General features: G+C 39.0%; 1 protein-coding gene across 1 annotated transcript in view; it reads left to right on the plus strand.

Annotated features, from left to right (window-relative positions):
* Nucleotides 1-18,246, plus strand: part of LOC128948640 (inositol polyphosphate 4-phosphatase type II-like) — a gene marked incomplete at its 5' end in the record, with an annotated part of 99,455 nt that overhangs the window by 49,993 nt on the left and 31,216 nt on the right. The window contains 5 exons of the mRNA XM_054293404.1: nt 4,334-4,478; nt 12,557-12,728; nt 13,598-13,722; nt 14,638-14,755; nt 16,443-16,583. Coding sequence (XP_054149379.1) covers nt 4,334-4,478; nt 12,557-12,728; nt 13,598-13,722; nt 14,638-14,755; nt 16,443-16,583 — 701 coding nt within the window. The remainder of the gene's footprint in view (nt 1-4,333; nt 4,479-12,556; nt 12,729-13,597; nt 13,723-14,637; nt 14,756-16,442; nt 16,584-18,246) is intronic.

Consider the following 18,246-nt stretch of genomic DNA (forward strand, 5'->3'; position numbering starts at 1 on the left):
TTCCAATCGCTTTGTCCGTTTCCGACCTGGCTTCTCGTGAAGAACAGGAAATGCGGAGCGGGACTCCCTCTCGCTTCGCAGCGATGCTGCGTCTCATTCACTCTCACCCACACATCTTTATGAAACAGTTCCTGCCTTATGGTCTATATCAGAACGGACTGTTTACCAGGTAGGGCCACGAGAGGTCGCCTGCAGACCGTGAGATACCAGTTTGCCAAGTTCATGCACATACATTTCCAATCTGTTTACATAGAAAGTAATAAAAGCATCCCCTATAAAATTTTACAGCGGACACATAAGACAAACACATAAAACCACCAATTAACACATCTTTCTCCCGCTCTCAAAGAACAATAGGCAATCTCCCATACAGCAAAACAAACCAAGGATACCAAGTTCAACTCTTCTCTACCACAACCTAGTCGTTTCCTTTTGTACTCTATTTACGGGACTTTAACCCGTATTTACGGGACTTTAACCCGTAAAATCAGGGATTTTTACCGAGGCGTCCCTCCGGCTTACCCTGCGAGCGGTCACGTCTGACCCTCGTTTTCCAAACAAAGCGCTTTATCCCAAAACCAACAAACAATTCAAATACCTCTTAAAGCCAATAGGCAATTCAAATACCTCTTAATTGAGCAGGAGATGCAGCCAGCGTCCATCCGAGAGCACCGGTCCAGGGAAGGAGCTTCTCCCAACGAAAAGCCGTCAGAGGCGCCCAGAAGACCCCGACCCCAGACCCGGGCCCGGGAGAGGACCCTTAAGGCTTGGATCTCCTGTCTGGTGCCATACGTCCCTTCGTGGTCGCCAGAAAATGATGCCAAATTTTGCCCCAAACAGGCAGGGTGACTGCCTAATCAGACTCAGCTTAAGTCAATTAAGCAGGAGGTATTTTTATTAGCGACGCGTCGGAGAAATCACAAAATGGATTTCTGAGTTCTCATAGCAAAGCAAGTCTTATATACAATTTTGGGTATAGAATTACATCAGATCAGGTACATAATCATGCATATTCATATGGGGCGTGGTGTAGGCGGAGCGTGGGCGGAGCGTAGGTGGAGACATCTCTTTTGGGGAATTTTCAGGTGGTCGTTCCTGTTGCCTTCATCATAGACGGGGTCTTTCTGATGAGTCTTCCTCTTTAAACTTTTGAACTCTTTTCCTAATTTGGTCAATTCCCGGTGTATTTGGCTTGGATCCCGTGGCTTGGCAAAACCCATAGGGTCGTTTTGACATTGCTGGCTCTAAACCTGCTTAGCTTATTAGTTTCTCCTATACTTATCTCTTCCCCTGTCATGATGCTCTACCTTTTATCTAATTTATTGCTCTGTTTTCCTGGTGCTGTGCTTTCTCCGTGTGTTCTAGTGCCAGGCCCTTCTTTACATGCTTCTCATTCTATGTTTTAACCCATTACTTCTGGAAGGCTATCTGCTTTAGGGCTTCAAAGGAATTATCTGAATATCCACTGAAATGAAGGCGACACAGCATCTTCAGAGTGCTTGGACGTGCAGATGCTGTGCCATACATGGCACAAGCAAAGCACACAGCTGAAGTGGTGTGTATGGAGGGACAAGAAGTGACTGAGGAGCTCTGTGGTGAATTCGGAAAGGCTGAGAATCCTTTAAAAACAGAAACAGCCTCTGGGACTCCACTGGCTGGCAGTGTTTAGAAGGAAGACATCCAGTCAGGTGCAGTGACAGAAAGGAGTGTCCATTCCTGCTCTCTGAAATGAGGAAGGTGTCTTAGTTTTTAATGATACTTTCTGATCAGATGGAACTTAATTACAATTTTTTCAGTTGGATGAATGAAAGAGAATTATTTTACAGGCTCATTTTTAATTGTCCTAGGAGAGGTGCCCAGCTTTCACTGATGCCAAGGCCTGCCTTTCCATCTTTTCATCTGCTTAAGAAGATGAAAGGTCAGTGCTAGGCTACAGGAAAATATTCTGGAAGTAGTAAAAGATGACAATAAGAAGTGACGAAGTGAAGGGAGACGGCCCATCTTAATTGATCAGCATCGAACTCCAATTTATTGATCTAACATGCACATTTTTATAACCGTGTTAATTAAGTTCATACATATTGCAAAACCCGAGCTCATCATTGGCTACAGATTACACAGCAACCCCTCCTCTTGTTTTCAATACCTGTGGTTTGTTATTGAGACCAAAACTTGTGTTTCTCATCCTGTTATTAACTGTTCTCAAGGCCTCCATGTTTGTCACTGCTTTCCCATCACTACCCAAGGACAAGGTATTTACTTGTTATTAAAAACAAGCCTGAGAACTTTGCTGTTTACAGCTGCCTTTTACTTTTCAATCAGCTGTATATTTTCATGGCCTTTTTTCCTTCAAGCCATGTCTGAGCAAAATTCTCCAACAAAGAAACGGATTAATTTCTTCTCATGGAGAATCATAGAAGCCACTTGATTTTCAGTGATGGGAAACTGCAGTTTTACTTGAAAATTGTTCCTGCCAAACTGCAGAATTTCAACAGCCTTCTTAGATAAACGTGACTGCCTTTGGTGCAGACAGAATAACATCTCAATGAATGATAAATAGATGCCTCTACATTTTCTATCTGCCCACAATCCCAGGAGCCTCCTGTGTGGAGAAAAGGGGCTGTGAAACAGGCCCTTGCTCCCTCTCAGTTGCTTGTATATAAAAAAGCCAGATACATGATAATAAGAGTGAGCTTTCTGTCAACAGATGTTTATGAATTTCGCTTCTAAACCCTCAGGGAACGTTTGTGGGAATATTGTATAGAAATCATCTCAATGCTGGGTTAATAGTTGGTTTGAAAAAAGTGCTCTTTCCGATGTGAAACAAGGGCTCATATTTGTGTTGCTTGTGCAATAACTCCAGATGCTCTTTAAGAGCTTAATGCTTTTTTTGTGCAGGAATTAAGTTCCCCCATCACACAAAAGAAAAGGGAAATTAGATTGCTCCAACTTCTCTGAGCAACCTCACTTGCATATTCCTCAGCAACTTCAGTGACTGAAAGCTCTGAAGCTCCCTTATACTCTGGAGGATTCTTCATAGAATCCTTCTCCCCAGAATTATGCTTGTGGGCGGTAAAAATCAGTAGTTTCACACATATTGTAAATGTTTTTTCAGGATTGCTTGAAGTGCATAGAGGAGGAAACTTTTGAAGGAATCTATACCTGCCCTCAGTCTTTTGTGTCCTCAGGAGGAGGGAGCAGGGCATAAGATAAGATCCCTCTAGTCAGGCTGAAGCAAGGCATATAGTTGAAAAGCGACATTAGATATAAATGTTTGCCTTAGCAGTGGCTCTAGATTTGCCTCCACTCAAAATCCAAGGGTTGCCATTTAAACGGAACTATGCTATTTCTCTGAGTTCTCAGTTTTCTTTAACCTTCTCTCTTGGTATTTTTGCAACTTCATTTTTCTGCCTGAAGACCTGACAAATACATAATGCTTCTGGCTCTGTAAAATACAAAACAAAGCAGTGATGTTAAATTCCCATTTTTAACCCTCAAGCAAACTCTGGTTGCTCTGCAATACTTTCAGAATGACTCAGCATTGAAACATATACTTGGAGAGGGAAGGGTGGTTTCTGTGGGTTTGTTATGGTTTGGTTTTAGTCTGATTGCTTGTCTTGTGAACAGCCTCATTACTTGTATGGCTTGGTTTCTTCCTTCTTATTCAGTGCTGCAAAAGTGGGTGCAAAAGCTTTGATTATCCATAACAGCTCTTTCTTATGCTCCACATGATTTCTTTTCCTCTCTGCTTGTACAGAACTTTTTGTACCTCTCTATTACTTCCCTAATTCTCCTATTGTAAACTCAGTTAAGTGTGACGGTTGCAGTTTGTGTGAGAGGTGAGGAACAAAACTGAAATTGTGTTAGCTAATAAATATGCCATGACAGCAAGTTTCTCATTTTAGTCCTTGAATTAACATTTTCTTCAGCAGAGTAACTGATGTGATAAAATACAGGATATGTTAAATTATCAAAAAGAGGTTATTAAACACTGTGACAAAACTGGCCCACACAAGGTTTCATTTGTCAAGCTTTGAGTGTGTCTGTACTCTTAAGGTATCATTTAAATAGACAAGCTGCTCAGTTCCTTGCTATTAGACCTGAAACTTTGTCCGCATTATGTCGAGTTTGAAGCGCTTGTGCACAGTGTCTAAAACCATAAAAGTTTGGGTTCATTTACGCTGCAAGAGAATCTCCATGAAAAAGGCTCAGGTTGGTAATAGGCTGAAGGATGAGAGGAGCAGTCGTATGCTAACATCATGAATAACTTACTATTGTCCCTTTTTGGTTTTTTTTCTGCAGTAACATGCAGTGATAATTCTGGTCTTTTCAGGACAGGGTCTGGGCCAACGTGGCAAAGAGTTTGAACTGCCTTATTGCCATGGTGGACAGGCTGCTTGAAAAGGACAACATCAGCAACATCAAAGAGGGTGAAAATGAGCCTTCAGCAGAAGATTGCAAGGTGTTGCATACAGGCGGTAAGCAACCTCCCCTAATTTTTTTTTTTTTAGTCATTGACAAGAGTAAAGAAAAATTTGCACAGCTACAGAAAAGTCATCTAGAGAAGACTCCATAGTATCTTTGATGAGAGTGCTAATGGCAAGGTTTACACATTTGTGGGAGGTTATTTATCAAAGTACAGCTTTAATGTGTGCTCAGACTGCTTGCCATGTGCAGTTGTTTGTGCTAGAGTGTAAACCTTTTGAAACTACAGTCTTTTCTTTTTGTAGGCTGATGTAATTTAATTTACTCTAGATTTTACTTGCGTGTAGTATTTTGAGGAAAAAAAAAATTGGACTGTGTCTTACCCCATAGAAAATTTGTAAGGAAAGGTGAACATTCTGAATCAGTGTCATTCTCCTGCAAATGCTTCTGCTTTTCTGAGGTGATATACTGAGTTTTATTTTCTGATTTGATAAAATTCATGTTTACCTGGATATACCTGTCAGCCTGTGTCAAAAGGTCAAATGGAATAATTCAGTGGGATGATGTAAAGAAAATTTTGTGACAAGGGTCCTTGTCACCTTCTGATCTTCTCCTTCTCATCTTCTGATCTTCTTCTGATCTTCTCCTATGATTCATGTTTGCATTCTTGATGCATAGATTATATCTGCTTAATAAGTCTAATGGGATTTTCTAGTCTGAAAGTGTGTTGCAATAAATGAAACAGATCCTTAGTGATGGTGGTAGTAGTCCTAATGGAAGGACATCAGAGCCAACCTTTGTGCCACTCTTTGGCTAAATAAATCAACTCCCCATACAAAACAACAAACCAACACAACTGCTTTATTTTGTACAGTTTTGTATAGTTTCAATTTTCTTTTTTTTCATTGTGCATTTTATCCTGTGTCTTCCCTTACATGTTCTCCACGGAATTTAATTACATCATTTTATATAAAGACTTTTAAAGTTATCAGTACTCACTTGTAATTTATTTCTTACACAACAAGAATTAAAATCACTTTTAAAGTTTTATGTCATTTGTGTAGTACTGGTGAGATCTGTGAATTCTGGTTGTAGTATTGATTTTTAATGCAGCTGTAACATCTGCATTTTACCAGTGTGAGAGGTTTATGCTGGAGTCCTGGCATCCTTGTTTTCAGTGCAAGATGTGTTGGACTTGATTTTGTGTGATTTGTTCAGAGAGCAGCTTATTCCTTATCTGTTTGGTTCTCTAAGTTTCTGTCTACCAGGCATGTAATGTTAGACAGGAGGGTGATATAATCTCTGCTCTCTAGTGAAGGCTTGCAGGTGAAAAATATCAACACAGCTTTCTACACCTTTCCCGCCTTCCTCAGAGAAAGTACAAATATTCAACAGCTAGGTAGGTGTAGTTTTGAACTTGGGAGAATCCTTAGATGGTGGGCCTTTTACAGACTTTTACAGACTTTTCCCTAATTTCCTTCACTCTCTTCAACCCCCTGAGTATCTCCTCTGCTATACGCCGTGTTATGGATTTAACCAGCACAGGCAAATGAAATATTGGTTACAACTTTTAGGTCACAAGCCAAAAACAAAAAAGGAAAAAGCAAAGTTGCATCATTTAAAGTACTGTAATAAGGCAGCCATCAAGTCATCAAGTAGAATGAAAGGTAGCTCTTGCTTAGCAATAATGATAATAGTGATGGTTAGAAAATTTTAGATGAGCTTCATCCAGCTGAGAGGTTGTCTTCTGGAGCTGGTGGGCCAAAGACACAAAAAATATCCAACTGCTATGATGCTGGAATAAATCCTTGCTTTTTTCTTCATTTCAGAGCCATCCCTATTTCTCTTGAATAAGTACAGGTGTCCTTCAGTGAGAGCAGTGCTTTTGTTGAGCTGTCCTGAAAGTTCTCTAACACTCCCTCACATGAGAGCTGCAGAGATCTGTGGGGCAAACTGCTGTGTTTTCATGTCCTTTTTGAGTAAGACATCGTTTTAGGAATGCCTTGGACAGTTTATAGGACTTTCAAGGTCACATAGAGATGGAGACGTTTTAAAATTGCTTTCTTTTATAGGACTAACTTGAAAGATGGAGCTTTCCGAAGAGCTTTCCAGGTGTGTGCCAAAGTTGGTTCCCTAATGATTTTCAAAACTTTGGGGCCAGAATTTTTCATGCTTGACTTCTCTATGAGAGTGTGGGTGTAGATGTTTGTTTTTCTCTGCATCTCCCTCTCTGAAATTTAACGTGAAACCCTAAGGCTGCACTGTGAAGCAACTACACAGAGGTTGAGATTCCAAGTTTACAGTTACAAATTTGGCTTTAATTCTGCTTCATTTTAAACTTGAAGCCTGATTATGAGTTCACAGCATTTTCCTAGATACAAAATCACACTGTGTACGCCCATAGATACATTTCTAAAATAACAGACTTTTGCACTACTTAAAATTCACAAACGTGACATAAATGAAAAGCTTGCCACATCTTGCTTATATATTATACATAATTTGAGCATATTTGAGCATAATGTATTTCATTAATACTGCAAATATATGGCACAGGTTGATCTTTAAGTCTGAAACTGCTTTAGTTGATACTCAGAGAAATTGGGCTGCTTTTGTAAGAAAAAGAATGCAGAGTTTTGAACAAAATAATAACAAATAAGCCTTGAAGTATGAGATTAAATTTTTGCTTATTTAGTGAACCTGACTGGTTTTTTGTAGCATATAGCAATGAAAGACCTTTCAAAAAATGCACATCTGTTCATTTTAGATGATAGAAAATATTATGACAATATTTTGATGCAATAGCATTTTCATATTAATTTAGATATTGTTGTAACATATATTCAGAGTTTCCTAAAGTAGGTTGATATTTGCAGTCTCAGTGACTATGGCATTGTGTGATCTTACTCTCTTTTTTCAAACATGTTTATATTTGTTGTTTGGAATCTTTGTAATTGGAGATACTGGAGCACTTTTTTTTGCTGTACTCTGCCTTTCAATGTGAATTATACCTTCCTTAGCCTTAACTTTTCATGCAGTCTGACCTTTGAGTGTATTCTAAAGACTGAATTTGAGTTACAGTTACCAAGGTAACATGCTATGGTTTCATCAGTCGCAGGATTATGAATCCTCTGCAGGATAAATCAGGAAGAGTAGAAGGATTTTTAAGGAGAGGGCTTTTTTGTTGTTCTTCTGACTCTAGTCTGGTTTGCCTTGGAGAAATATGTGACAACATTAAATTCTTTTCACTTTTGCCTTTTCGTTTTCCGTGAGAGTTGTGATGTGAAAGCCTGTCCTGCAGCATTAGAGGTGCCAGTGGAACACAGCGTTGGCTCTGGTGCTGGCACAGCCCCGACAGATGTCTGTGCTTGGCTGCTGCATGTGGCTGCTGTTTCTGTCTGCTGCTCGTGCCTCCTGTCAGAGCTCCCACCCAGCCGTTCCCTCGCTGCCTCTGCGTGAGGACTCCCCCATTTGATACACACAGGATCCACCTAGCATCACAAACAATTTGAGTTGCCAGTGTGATTGCACCTGGATTTTGCCTTTAAGTGAATTATGGAATCATGAGCTCCGTGAACTGGCCCTTGATAACCTTCAGCATAGGTTTGCAAAGAGCACCTGGGGAACATTGCCACATTTCCTAGCTGGAATTACAGGAGACCTCTGTTCATACTCACATTGCTACAGACACATGTGGGTTTATTTTTCTTGTATTATCTCATACCTGTTGGGGACTATATAAGTTTTGATTCAAAATTTCGGACTTTCATTGCCCTGGGGATGGGGACTACATCTTTCGTTGCATCCCTTCCAATGCAGGCTGGTAGAAGTGGGAAATAAAGCTATGTTCTGTGGGAAATAAAGCCGTGCTCTAGTTTTATTGGAATCTTCAGAAAAGCTTTTATTATAAAATATTGTTTAGTCATGAAGATGAAAAATTTTTCTGTGGTCTGTGTCCTTGAGCAGCAGACATAATTTATTTAGAGCAGTCACATGTGAAAAGCTTTCTCTTTCCTTCCTCTTCCTCACATTTTTCCTTCCTTTTCTTTGAAGCTTGTATTTACAAAAGTTTTACTTATGCTTTTTTTTCCCCTTTTCCCCTCTCTTCTGTGTCATCCTTTTCTTTTTGATAGGATCCTTATCTGGGCTGAATGTAGCCCAGGAATACAAGACAATCCCCTTCAGCAGTACTTTCTCTAAGTACTTTGGCTAAAAACAGAAGCTGAAAAATATGTAAGGGAAAGACTGTTTAACTGAATCAACAAACTAAAACAAGATATAAGAATATTTAGTTGCACAGCATTCACAGAACCTTCCTATGCTTAAAGTGTATTAGATTTTCTTAGCTTTGTCTTTTATTACCTTTGTCCTCTCTTTCTGTTTTCACTCTGACTAAGCATGCTGAGATGCTCATGTAGGTATTATTGGATGGTTTTGGGTTTAGCTATTAATCCATGTGACAGTGGAGAAAATCTTGGATGGTTGCAGTGGAATAATAAATCCCAAGAATTCCAAATTTCTGGACACCCAAACTGTGCAAAGCAAACTGCTACCTTCAAGTGCAGGAACACCAGGAAATCTTATTCAGGTTTTTATTGTTCCTGCAAGAACTGCTGCAGCATTATGAGTACAAAGCCTCCTCCTTTTTCAAAGAGCTTAGCCCTCAGCTGCAGTTCAGCTGAGCTCCAAGAGCTGCGTGGCAAAATAAAGAAATAAGGCACTGACCTTTTTATGGTGCAAAGTTGAATATGTGCAATCTTCTGTCTTTTTAAACCTCCCTTTAAAAAAAAAAAAAACATTAATTCAAAGACTGTTCCTTTCCTAAGTCAGTAAAATCAAATTCTGGGTTAATTATTTCATGCTGATTTTAGGGATTTACTGCTGCTGTGTTGGTTGGTTGGTTTGATTTGCCTGCCTTTTTCATTAAAACAGAGTTTGTCTAATGATCACTTTGTGATATAAAGACAACTCATTTATGTTTTTTTACCTCTAATTATTTCAATTCTGTCATGGAATATTTTTATGATCAGGTAGCGAGTGATTAATTTAAGTGAAACGTTACCTCGTGGGTATCTGCTGTTACATTTATACGTCACATTTATATTTGTGTTTCTTACATTTGTGTGGCTGTAGTGCCCCCCTTTGCTTTAAGGGCACAACATTATGCATTCTTCTGCTTTTTCTTTAAGGTTTGGTTTTTTAACTTCATACCATTCAAGTTTTGAAGTGACTTAAAGCAATTTATGGATTTTAGGTGGCACAAATAGCAGTGACAAAATTGGCTTTTTTAATCTGTTGCTAGGGCTAAAGGAGATAGGAGTACTATGCTGAAGCATCCTTTTTGGTTACCAGCATATTTTAATGAGCATTTCAGTGGGCCTGACTTTGAAAAGACCAGAAGCTTGCTTTTCTGCCAAAGTTTATAAAATTTAACATGTGGTTTGACATATTGCAACTTGGATATGAGCACGCAGAACTGACTAGCTGGGTGCTAAGCAGGTCATTTGCCTGCACAGCCTGTTGATTACAGGAACATGGGGCTGAAGGGCGTTTTCCAGTAACCAAAGGGCAAATCCTGTCACAGACTGAGCTGCCATCACTCTGTTGGCAATGAACATGGAATATTTACTCAGTGCTTTGTGGAACATGCACTTTTGTTTTAATCTCATTCTAACTGCATAGCGGTGGTACTGTCCTTTTAGTTTCATCCTTTAATTTTTTAATTTAATATGTTTGGTTTTCATGCCTTGTTTTAGTTTCCCGTGGCTGACTAGCTCTATTTTTGTGCTGAGTTTCTTTGCTTTATCCGGAGACTCTGACAGTTCTTCTGGATGCTAAGTGTTCCAAACTGACAGGCTGCCCATGTCATTTTAGCAACCTGACAGTCATCCCGGAGTCTCCTTGTCGCTTCTGTTCTTGCTTCTAATCTCCTTTTTTTAGATGGTCACTCATTCAGTTAATTCTTCACCCCTTCTTCAAACAATTTTCCGCTGTGATTTTAATTTAAAAGAAAGTTGAGATCCGAAGGCTCAATGTGTGTGAGTCCATGAATGTGTTAAAAGCAATAATTTGTATTATTCCTTTCCTGAAGTGATTCTACAAAGGTATTCTGAAAAATATCTTATTCTAAAATGTATACAATATGATTTACTGAGTCACTCTAAGAGAACTCTTAGACTTTAGACTTTGAGCTTACTTTGCTGCTGATGCTTTTATTGGCATATGTATATTGCTTAAATTAATAAAGGATTGTAATTTGACTGAGACTTTAGATTGCCTGATCTGTCTACACTGGCTTCCAGTACATTACACTTTTTTGTCTACCTTATTTCTAAACTCGTCTGTGTTTTGCAGCAGCCTCTGGTTGTTCTTTTGCTTTTATTCCCTGGAATAAACACCACAGTTAGTTCTTGTTATTTTCTCCTCAGGAAGAGGGGAAATCAAGTTGCTGCTCAGTCTTTTTCATCAGCTTAAGGAAATTAAATCTTGGTAGCTCTGCGCTGCAAGCTCTCCATTTTTCCAGCAGCCTCTCTAAAACGTGTACACCAGCGTTTGGCACACAGCGTGTCATCACTCTGTTAGCCAATGACATGTATAAAATCACCTGGAGCTTGTGCCTGGGGGTGGCTCATGGTCTGTTTTGTCAGGATGACACTCGCTTCAGAACTGCTTTTTTCCAGGGAATGCTTCCTCAGTCTGTGTTACTCATGGTTAAATATGTATGACTGTGGTAAAACTCATGTTGTCTGACCACAAAGTTAACAAAGAGCTCATCCGATTCTCTGTGCATGCTCTGTCCTTGTTCCCCTTTCCTGCTCCTTGCTTTCTCTAATTTCTCCCAGCTTTCAAAGCTCTCTGCAGTCTTCTTGGCTGCAGTTTTATTAATTTGTGTGTTTTTCTGGAGCTCAGCCAAATTGACTGGCAACAGGCAGCTGTCTTCTGCCTCAAGAACTTCCTCAGTTCTAATGAGGTTTTACTGGCCTGACTCAGAATGTTACCTGAAACAACACGCTGCTGTCTTGCACCTAATTACAACAGATTTTAATTATCATTGATTCTTAATTACACTGACCTACAGAAAATATGAGCCAATTATAGACTGTTGCATTGTCAGTTGCATTCCCAACTTTTATATAGATTCTTCTAGAGTGTTGATTTCCCTCATTTCAAACTGTACAATCAAACTGAGATGTAGATTCTGAAGGAGGGGGATTTATTTATTTGTTTTTATTATTTGCTCAACTTAGGGGTAGGCAAAGCCATATGCAACTACCAGGCAGGTCTGATTTTATTAAATCATATAAAATTCAGGAGTAGCTGGGATTATTGGGCAAGTTTGTGTAAGGTGTTCCAATTCTCCTCCATTCCTAGTTATCACTGTTTCATTTGTAATGTATTAAGGAATCACATTTTTCAATCATTTCATGAGTGTTTTTTTTAATATGCCTAGCGTGTATTTTCATAGAGAAAAACATGTTTCAAAATACTCTGCATCTCTCTGATAGAAATAGCTAAAATGAGTTCAAAATGTCTAAATGTTTAAAGAGAACAACATAGAATCTAAAAAAAAAGGAATATGGTCTGAAGCTTTTTATATTTCCAGCCTGTAGATTAAGTAGGTGATACCCTTCCAGATACCTATTTGTTATTGTGTTTTACCCTCCAGCACCCACCTTTTCTTAAATATTTGGTTATTCTCTTTGGTTTTGCATTTTTGATGCTATTTCATTTCTTACATAGCCAGTTCTGAGTCCTGAAAGGAGACTCCATCGCCACTGTATTAATCTCTGTGTGCTAAATGAGGTTTTATGTGTTTCCCTGTGTACTCTGTTTGTGACACTTGAATACCAGTTTTACAGGGATGCTGGGACTGTTGGAAAAGGCCATTGTTTCAGAGTGCAGTTGGATTCAGGCCAGGGATTTAACCCCATTCCCAGTGGTAAGATGGAATCCTGCTTATAAGTATGTTCTCCAGTGGCATTTGTGGTCCCACAGTGGTCTGGGGAGAGCTGCAGGGGTTGTTTTAAAGGGAAGGGTGATGTGCACAGCTGCTCCTGCCATCCTTCCTAGTGAAGAAGGGTTTTTCACTGCGAGTTTTCCAGTCTGGAGCAGATGACCTGTCGTGTTGTAGGTGACTGGTACGAGCAGCTGTACCCGCTGGTGGTCACGCTGAAGGACTGCATGGCAGAGGTGGTGACCAGGGCCAAGCAGTCCATGGCCTTTGTCCTGCTCCAGGAACTTGCCTGTGGCTTGCCCCAGTGCCTGATGCTGACCCTGAGGAGAGACATCGTCTTCAGCCAAGCAGTAGGTTGTCTTGTGTCGCTCACTTCCTTCTCTTGCTCTAATTATAAGCATACTCTTCATGCCAGTGTTTGTGGGTTTCTTTCTCATTGGTTTTTTTTTTTTCCCTTACAATTTGATACAGCTTTTTCATTTATTTTCCATTATATTCACCTAAATAATTTATAATGTGGTAAGAAATTAAATAGGAAGTAGAAATCCATGGTACTGGCTAGGCAGCATCCAAGCCAGGGAGATTTTTTTCTCCTGGTCACCTTGGAAATAGGGAGAAGACAATTTGTTTTCAGTTTGTGGCAGTGTTTTAAGTGTTTAAATACTATTAGCATGTCTTTCCTTAGAACTGTCTTTTCTTGGCAAATAACTGAAGCTCTTTATGTCTTCTCCTGTATATCATGTTTTTTTCAGATAGATTTTTTTCTAAACATTTCACTTAATTTCTCTCTTAAGTTGGCAGCTGCCTAGGAGATTCAGTTACATTAGATGTTGAACCACTTTCAAATCCATCAGAATTCACATGTTTAATTCACAGTCTTGCATGTTTGAAGCCTGACAAGTGAGGTTCTGGTCTTATTTATGTCAGTGTAAATAACACACAATGATACAAAACAAATTAAGCTTATCTAATATACCTTAACAGAATATTTCACTACTTTATACACCCCCAAAAAACCCATCAAAATACATTATTATGAAATCATGTACTTAGTCACTAAACAGAAATACCTATGCTGATTTCTCAAATATGTAGGTGCTACCTCTGTTGTGTATAATGATGGCAAGCCTCATTTTAACTGTTTGTCTTGTAACAGTTGAAATGTCTTGTATCTGTTTGTCTTGTAACACTCTTGCACATGTTTTAATTATCTTTACAACTCGCTGGATTGGTCTGTGGTTTTGCAATCAAATTGCACACAGGTTTACATGATCAAGGATTTTTACAACAGCTTCACACTGTTGGATTGCTGGTGCAGTATGAAGGACTCCTTAGCACATACAGTAAGTATTGCTCTTGGACAAAGTTCCTTATGTTCCCTGCCCAGAAGTTACCCAGGAAGTTCTTATTTTAACCTCAGCAAGCCTCTTATTTGGCTTGCTGAATCAAATCTTGTCCTTACAAGACAGTAGACTTGCACATAATAGCACAGCTGAAGTCATTGACACTGTGTTGTTAATTCTGCAGCAAAAGTTATTAATCTGTTTCATTCTGAGTTCCTCAGAGAACACGGCCTGCTTATTGTTCCATGCAGACCTGACCCAAAATAGCAGGTTTATAAAACTAATGCAAACGGAAGATTTAAACACTTACTGCTTTTATCAGCCTCGGCCCTGATCCCCAGTGCTGATAATGTGAAGATAGCCTGAAAACAGTTTCATAGTTTGTTACACATGCCATTATTTGATATGTATTAAAAAGGAAATTTGGAGGGAGAAATTGCCTTATCTTTCAAACTTTGAACTAGATCTATTGGAATCATTCCCTGAATCAGAGATTTTGACTAAAGTAGAGGAATTTAGCATTTGTGCAGCTTTATTATGCAGTTGCTCATTTGGAGATAGCTGTCTTCTTCATTTTACATGATGCTTGTTTTTATTCTCAAAACCTTTGTCCTCCATCAGCAGGAAAGCCTTTTGAAAACTTTCAGAATAGACAAAAATGGCTTTTCTGAGGTTATTTTATGTCTATATAGAGCAGGCTGATTTTCAGAATTGCTTAATACTCATGGTTACCATTTAGGGCACAGAATTGTCAGCAGTTCAAGAAATGAGTCTGGTTTTATGTAGGTTACTGTAATGTGGATTTAGAACTGTGATTTTTAGATGCACAGACTGGAAAATATATTGCTTTGCCCTGACCTATACAGTGACTGATCTGCCAACTCTGTTAATAGTCTCTTTAATCTTTTCATGTAGGTGAAGAAGCAGGGATGCTCGAAGACATGGCTGTGGGCATTTCAGATTTGCAGAAAGTAATGTTTAGAGTAATTGAAGCCAAGTCAGAAGATTTTTTGCCTATTATAAGTGGAAGGCGGTAAGAACTTTGTTTCTTGGAGCCCAGGAAACTGAGCTGCAGTTTTAATCTGTAGCCCATGAAACCCGTCTAATGGTTTTCTTGTTGCTGAGTTCTGTTTTATTGAAAGTGCATTGTTTTACTTTTTAGAAGGTGAGTTAGTAGGGATTCTAAAAGCCAGTAGGCTCTGGGTTACTCTCCTGATAAAAAGCTGAAGTTCCAGTTACTAATACAGATTAATCTGAGCAGCGTCTGTGTTGTGCAGAGCTGCTGGTGCATTATTCACACATGGATACTGAACCCTGGACAAGTGACAAGGCCATTGTTTACAAATGTGGTCTCTAACTGAGAAACTTTGCTTTTGAATGTCCTGAATTTGTATTTCAGCATGAGAAATGAAACTGCAGTTCCAAGAGTTAGGCCTTGATTGTTTTTAAGATGGAAACCAAAAAACTCCGATGCCACTTAGTATTAAAAACTTAGTAGTCACTTTTAAAAATGGAAGCCTTTTTTAGCTGCTGAAAATCACACAGGACATAGGCAGTCTCAGAAATCCTTGCACAAAATCACTTATCCTTTATGAATCTCACGTGAGTACTGCTGAATGTCAGGACATATACTGCAATACTCCGTTTATTTTGGCTATTTGAGGGTTAACAAGATTGGAATGGATTTTTCATCTTTATTATTATTCTAGTCTGAAGCTCCAAATAGTTTTATTTTGCAAAAATCACTTCCTTAATAGTATCATTGCTCTTAAGATGACTGTAAATTAAATTCAGCTAAAAGCAGGAACTTTTAGAAAATATATGTTTCCTCTGAAGGGGGCTTTCACCACTGATTTACTTAATTAATCTGGATGATTCACTCTCATCATATGGGCTTTCTGAGAAGGGATTGAATAAATAACAGGAAGGCTGGAATATGATAGGCAATACAATGGGAATAATTAAAATTAAAAAAATTTTAAAAATAAAATCTACAAGGTTTATGTGGAGGAGTGCCATTCCTCTTAGAGCTGTGATAAGACTGCTCCTATCAAACAGCATTGGAAGTGAACCGTAAAAAGAAAAGATGAAAAGGTGAAAATCTAGTTATTTTCTAATAATTTTTTTAGAAACCCTCCATTTTTATTTTGGTTGTTATATGGTATGGCTCAATAAATGAGAGTGAAAGACTGTAGAAATGCAAGACAGAAAAATCAAACTACAAATTCTTATCTTGAAGAGTCAGCATATTTACTTGTAATTGTTTTTTCTAGGAAAGTGCTTAAACCTGACATTCTGTGTGCACAAACAAATCAATCCAAAGTGTGTGGCACTGTCTAGCAGTGCACTGATCATCTGGTGTGGGTGGTAGACACCAGCCACCCAGGGGAGGTGAAATTCTGTTCAGGAGCTCACATGCTTTTATTAGAGGCCATTCTTTTATTAGAGGCGCTTTTGGAACATTCTTTACAGAATCACAGAATATTTTGAGTTAGAAGGGACCCATATGCATCATCAAGTGCAACTCCTGGCCTTGCACAGGGCTTCCCAAGAATCACACCCCGTGCCTGAGAGTTCAGATGCTTCTTGAACTCTGTGAGGCTTGGTGCTGTGACACTTCCCAGGGGAGCCAGTTCAACCTGCTCAACCATTCTCTGGCTGAAGAAACTTTTCCTGACATTCAAGAACCCCATCCTCACTCTTGTTTTCATTGTTGCTAGTGAACATTACATTATAGAGGTCCAGCTCCCAGCAAAGATGTTTCAGCTGCTGCCACAAGAGATTAAAGAGGGAAAGCTGCTTCGCATGTATCCAGTGCTCTTTAATGTTGGAATCAATGAGCAGCAAACACTGGCAGAGAGGTAAGGAAAAGTCACGTTGCATTTTCTGTCCAAGTACTCCATGCTGGTACAGGCTATCTCTCAGGATTAGAAACAAATCTTCTTTGTTATTTGCTCTTAGACAATCTCACATTGACTCAGTGTGTATTTTCAAAGGTATTAAAGGAAATAAACACAAGCTATGAAGCAATGTAGAACAGTGAAAAAGTCCAGATGAAGATAAGATCATAAGCAGGGCTCCGTTTCACAGAGTTGGTGCCATGTTTCTCTTGGATACAGGTGCAAAATGGATTTCTATTTCAGATGCAGAATTTTGGTTGTATGCAGTACTCTGAAATTCTCACACAAGTTTGAAAATTCAAAATTCTTACATCTTGAAGATGGGTTTGAAGAGACCAAACAAGTGATAAGCTAGAGAAATTAGTACTCCTCTGCAACAGATTGCTGGAAACTAATTAATTAGTATAAAAATAGTCATGGATTCACCAACGTATTAATTTTCTCTTCCAAGAGAAGGGTATCTGTCAGTCATGTTAAATTACCACATTTGTGCAGGGCTAAAACTGCAAAGTAGAAGTCAAGATGTCAATACAGACAGCTACTTTGTTAAAACTTCTTTTCTTTTAGCTGCTTTTATTAACAGAGCGTCCAAAATACCTAATGCTTATCTTGAGGTTGCATTTGCTCTAAGCCAAAAGCTTATAGCAAAGCTGTAGCTGGAGTAATGGAGGGATACAGTGAAAATCCTTAACCTGGGTAATAGGCAAGAAGTTAAACACCACAGGATTTTATCTCCTGTTCACTGTAGACAGCCAAGTAAACCCAGTCTTTTAAAGAAGTCTACTAAAGAATGTCATTAGGTAGCTTTGTGAATGTTTATGGGACACTTCTCCAAGTTGAGTGGTGGTATGTGAGAAAATTTAGGCAGAAAGTTGAAATGGGAGACATAGACTGAATCTAAAGACAGTAAAATCTGGCATTTTACTGTGAAAGAGCTGGATAGCTGGTTAGAGAACTTGGAAACTTCTTGAAAATGAAAATAGGTTATTCTGATGACATAAAGAGAAAAGTGCTGAGAGGAGTGACGTGGCCAAACTCATAATGTGCAAAACCAACAAAATCAGTCATGACAGTTCTGAGTGGGACACTCAAAAAATAAGAGGTAAGACATGATGTGGTAAGCAAGAAGCAGGCTGGTGGGAGCTTACACGAGTGAGATAGGCAGGAAGGACTGAGTTATGAATAGTCTGAGGAAAAATTTGACAACATTTAGAAATAGCCTGATTACCTGGGGGCTTGTAGAGGAGTTGGTATGAAAAGATGCCTGGCTTGCAAGTGAAGTGGCAGGAAGTGTTGTTCCCAGTGGTCATTTTACATTGTGTGCAAAGAAAGCCATAGGAGAAAACAAAATAACTGCATATTTATAAATATGGATATGTACTAATATCTGCCAAGAAAATAAGTTCAATGCAGAAGCAGCTTTAATGCATGCAGTTACAGTCTGCTTTTGTCTTAATTCAAAATGCTGCTTAACTCCTAAAGTTGTACATTTGTTTTTGAGACTGAAAACACCACACACGATTTATGGCTAAAAACATGGAGGGGTTTGTGGGATAAAGAACCTGAGAATATAAAAACACTTTTGTGGCAAATTTCTAGGAAATGTTACTGTATTAGAAAAAAA

The sequence above is a fragment of the Melozone crissalis genome, unplaced genomic scaffold, assembly GCF_028551555.1.
Source record: "Melozone crissalis strain CALT ecotype California unplaced genomic scaffold, PUWL_Pcris_2 ptg000140l_1, whole genome shotgun sequence".
Taxonomy (NCBI): domain Eukaryota; kingdom Metazoa; phylum Chordata; class Aves; order Passeriformes; family Passerellidae; genus Melozone; species Melozone crissalis.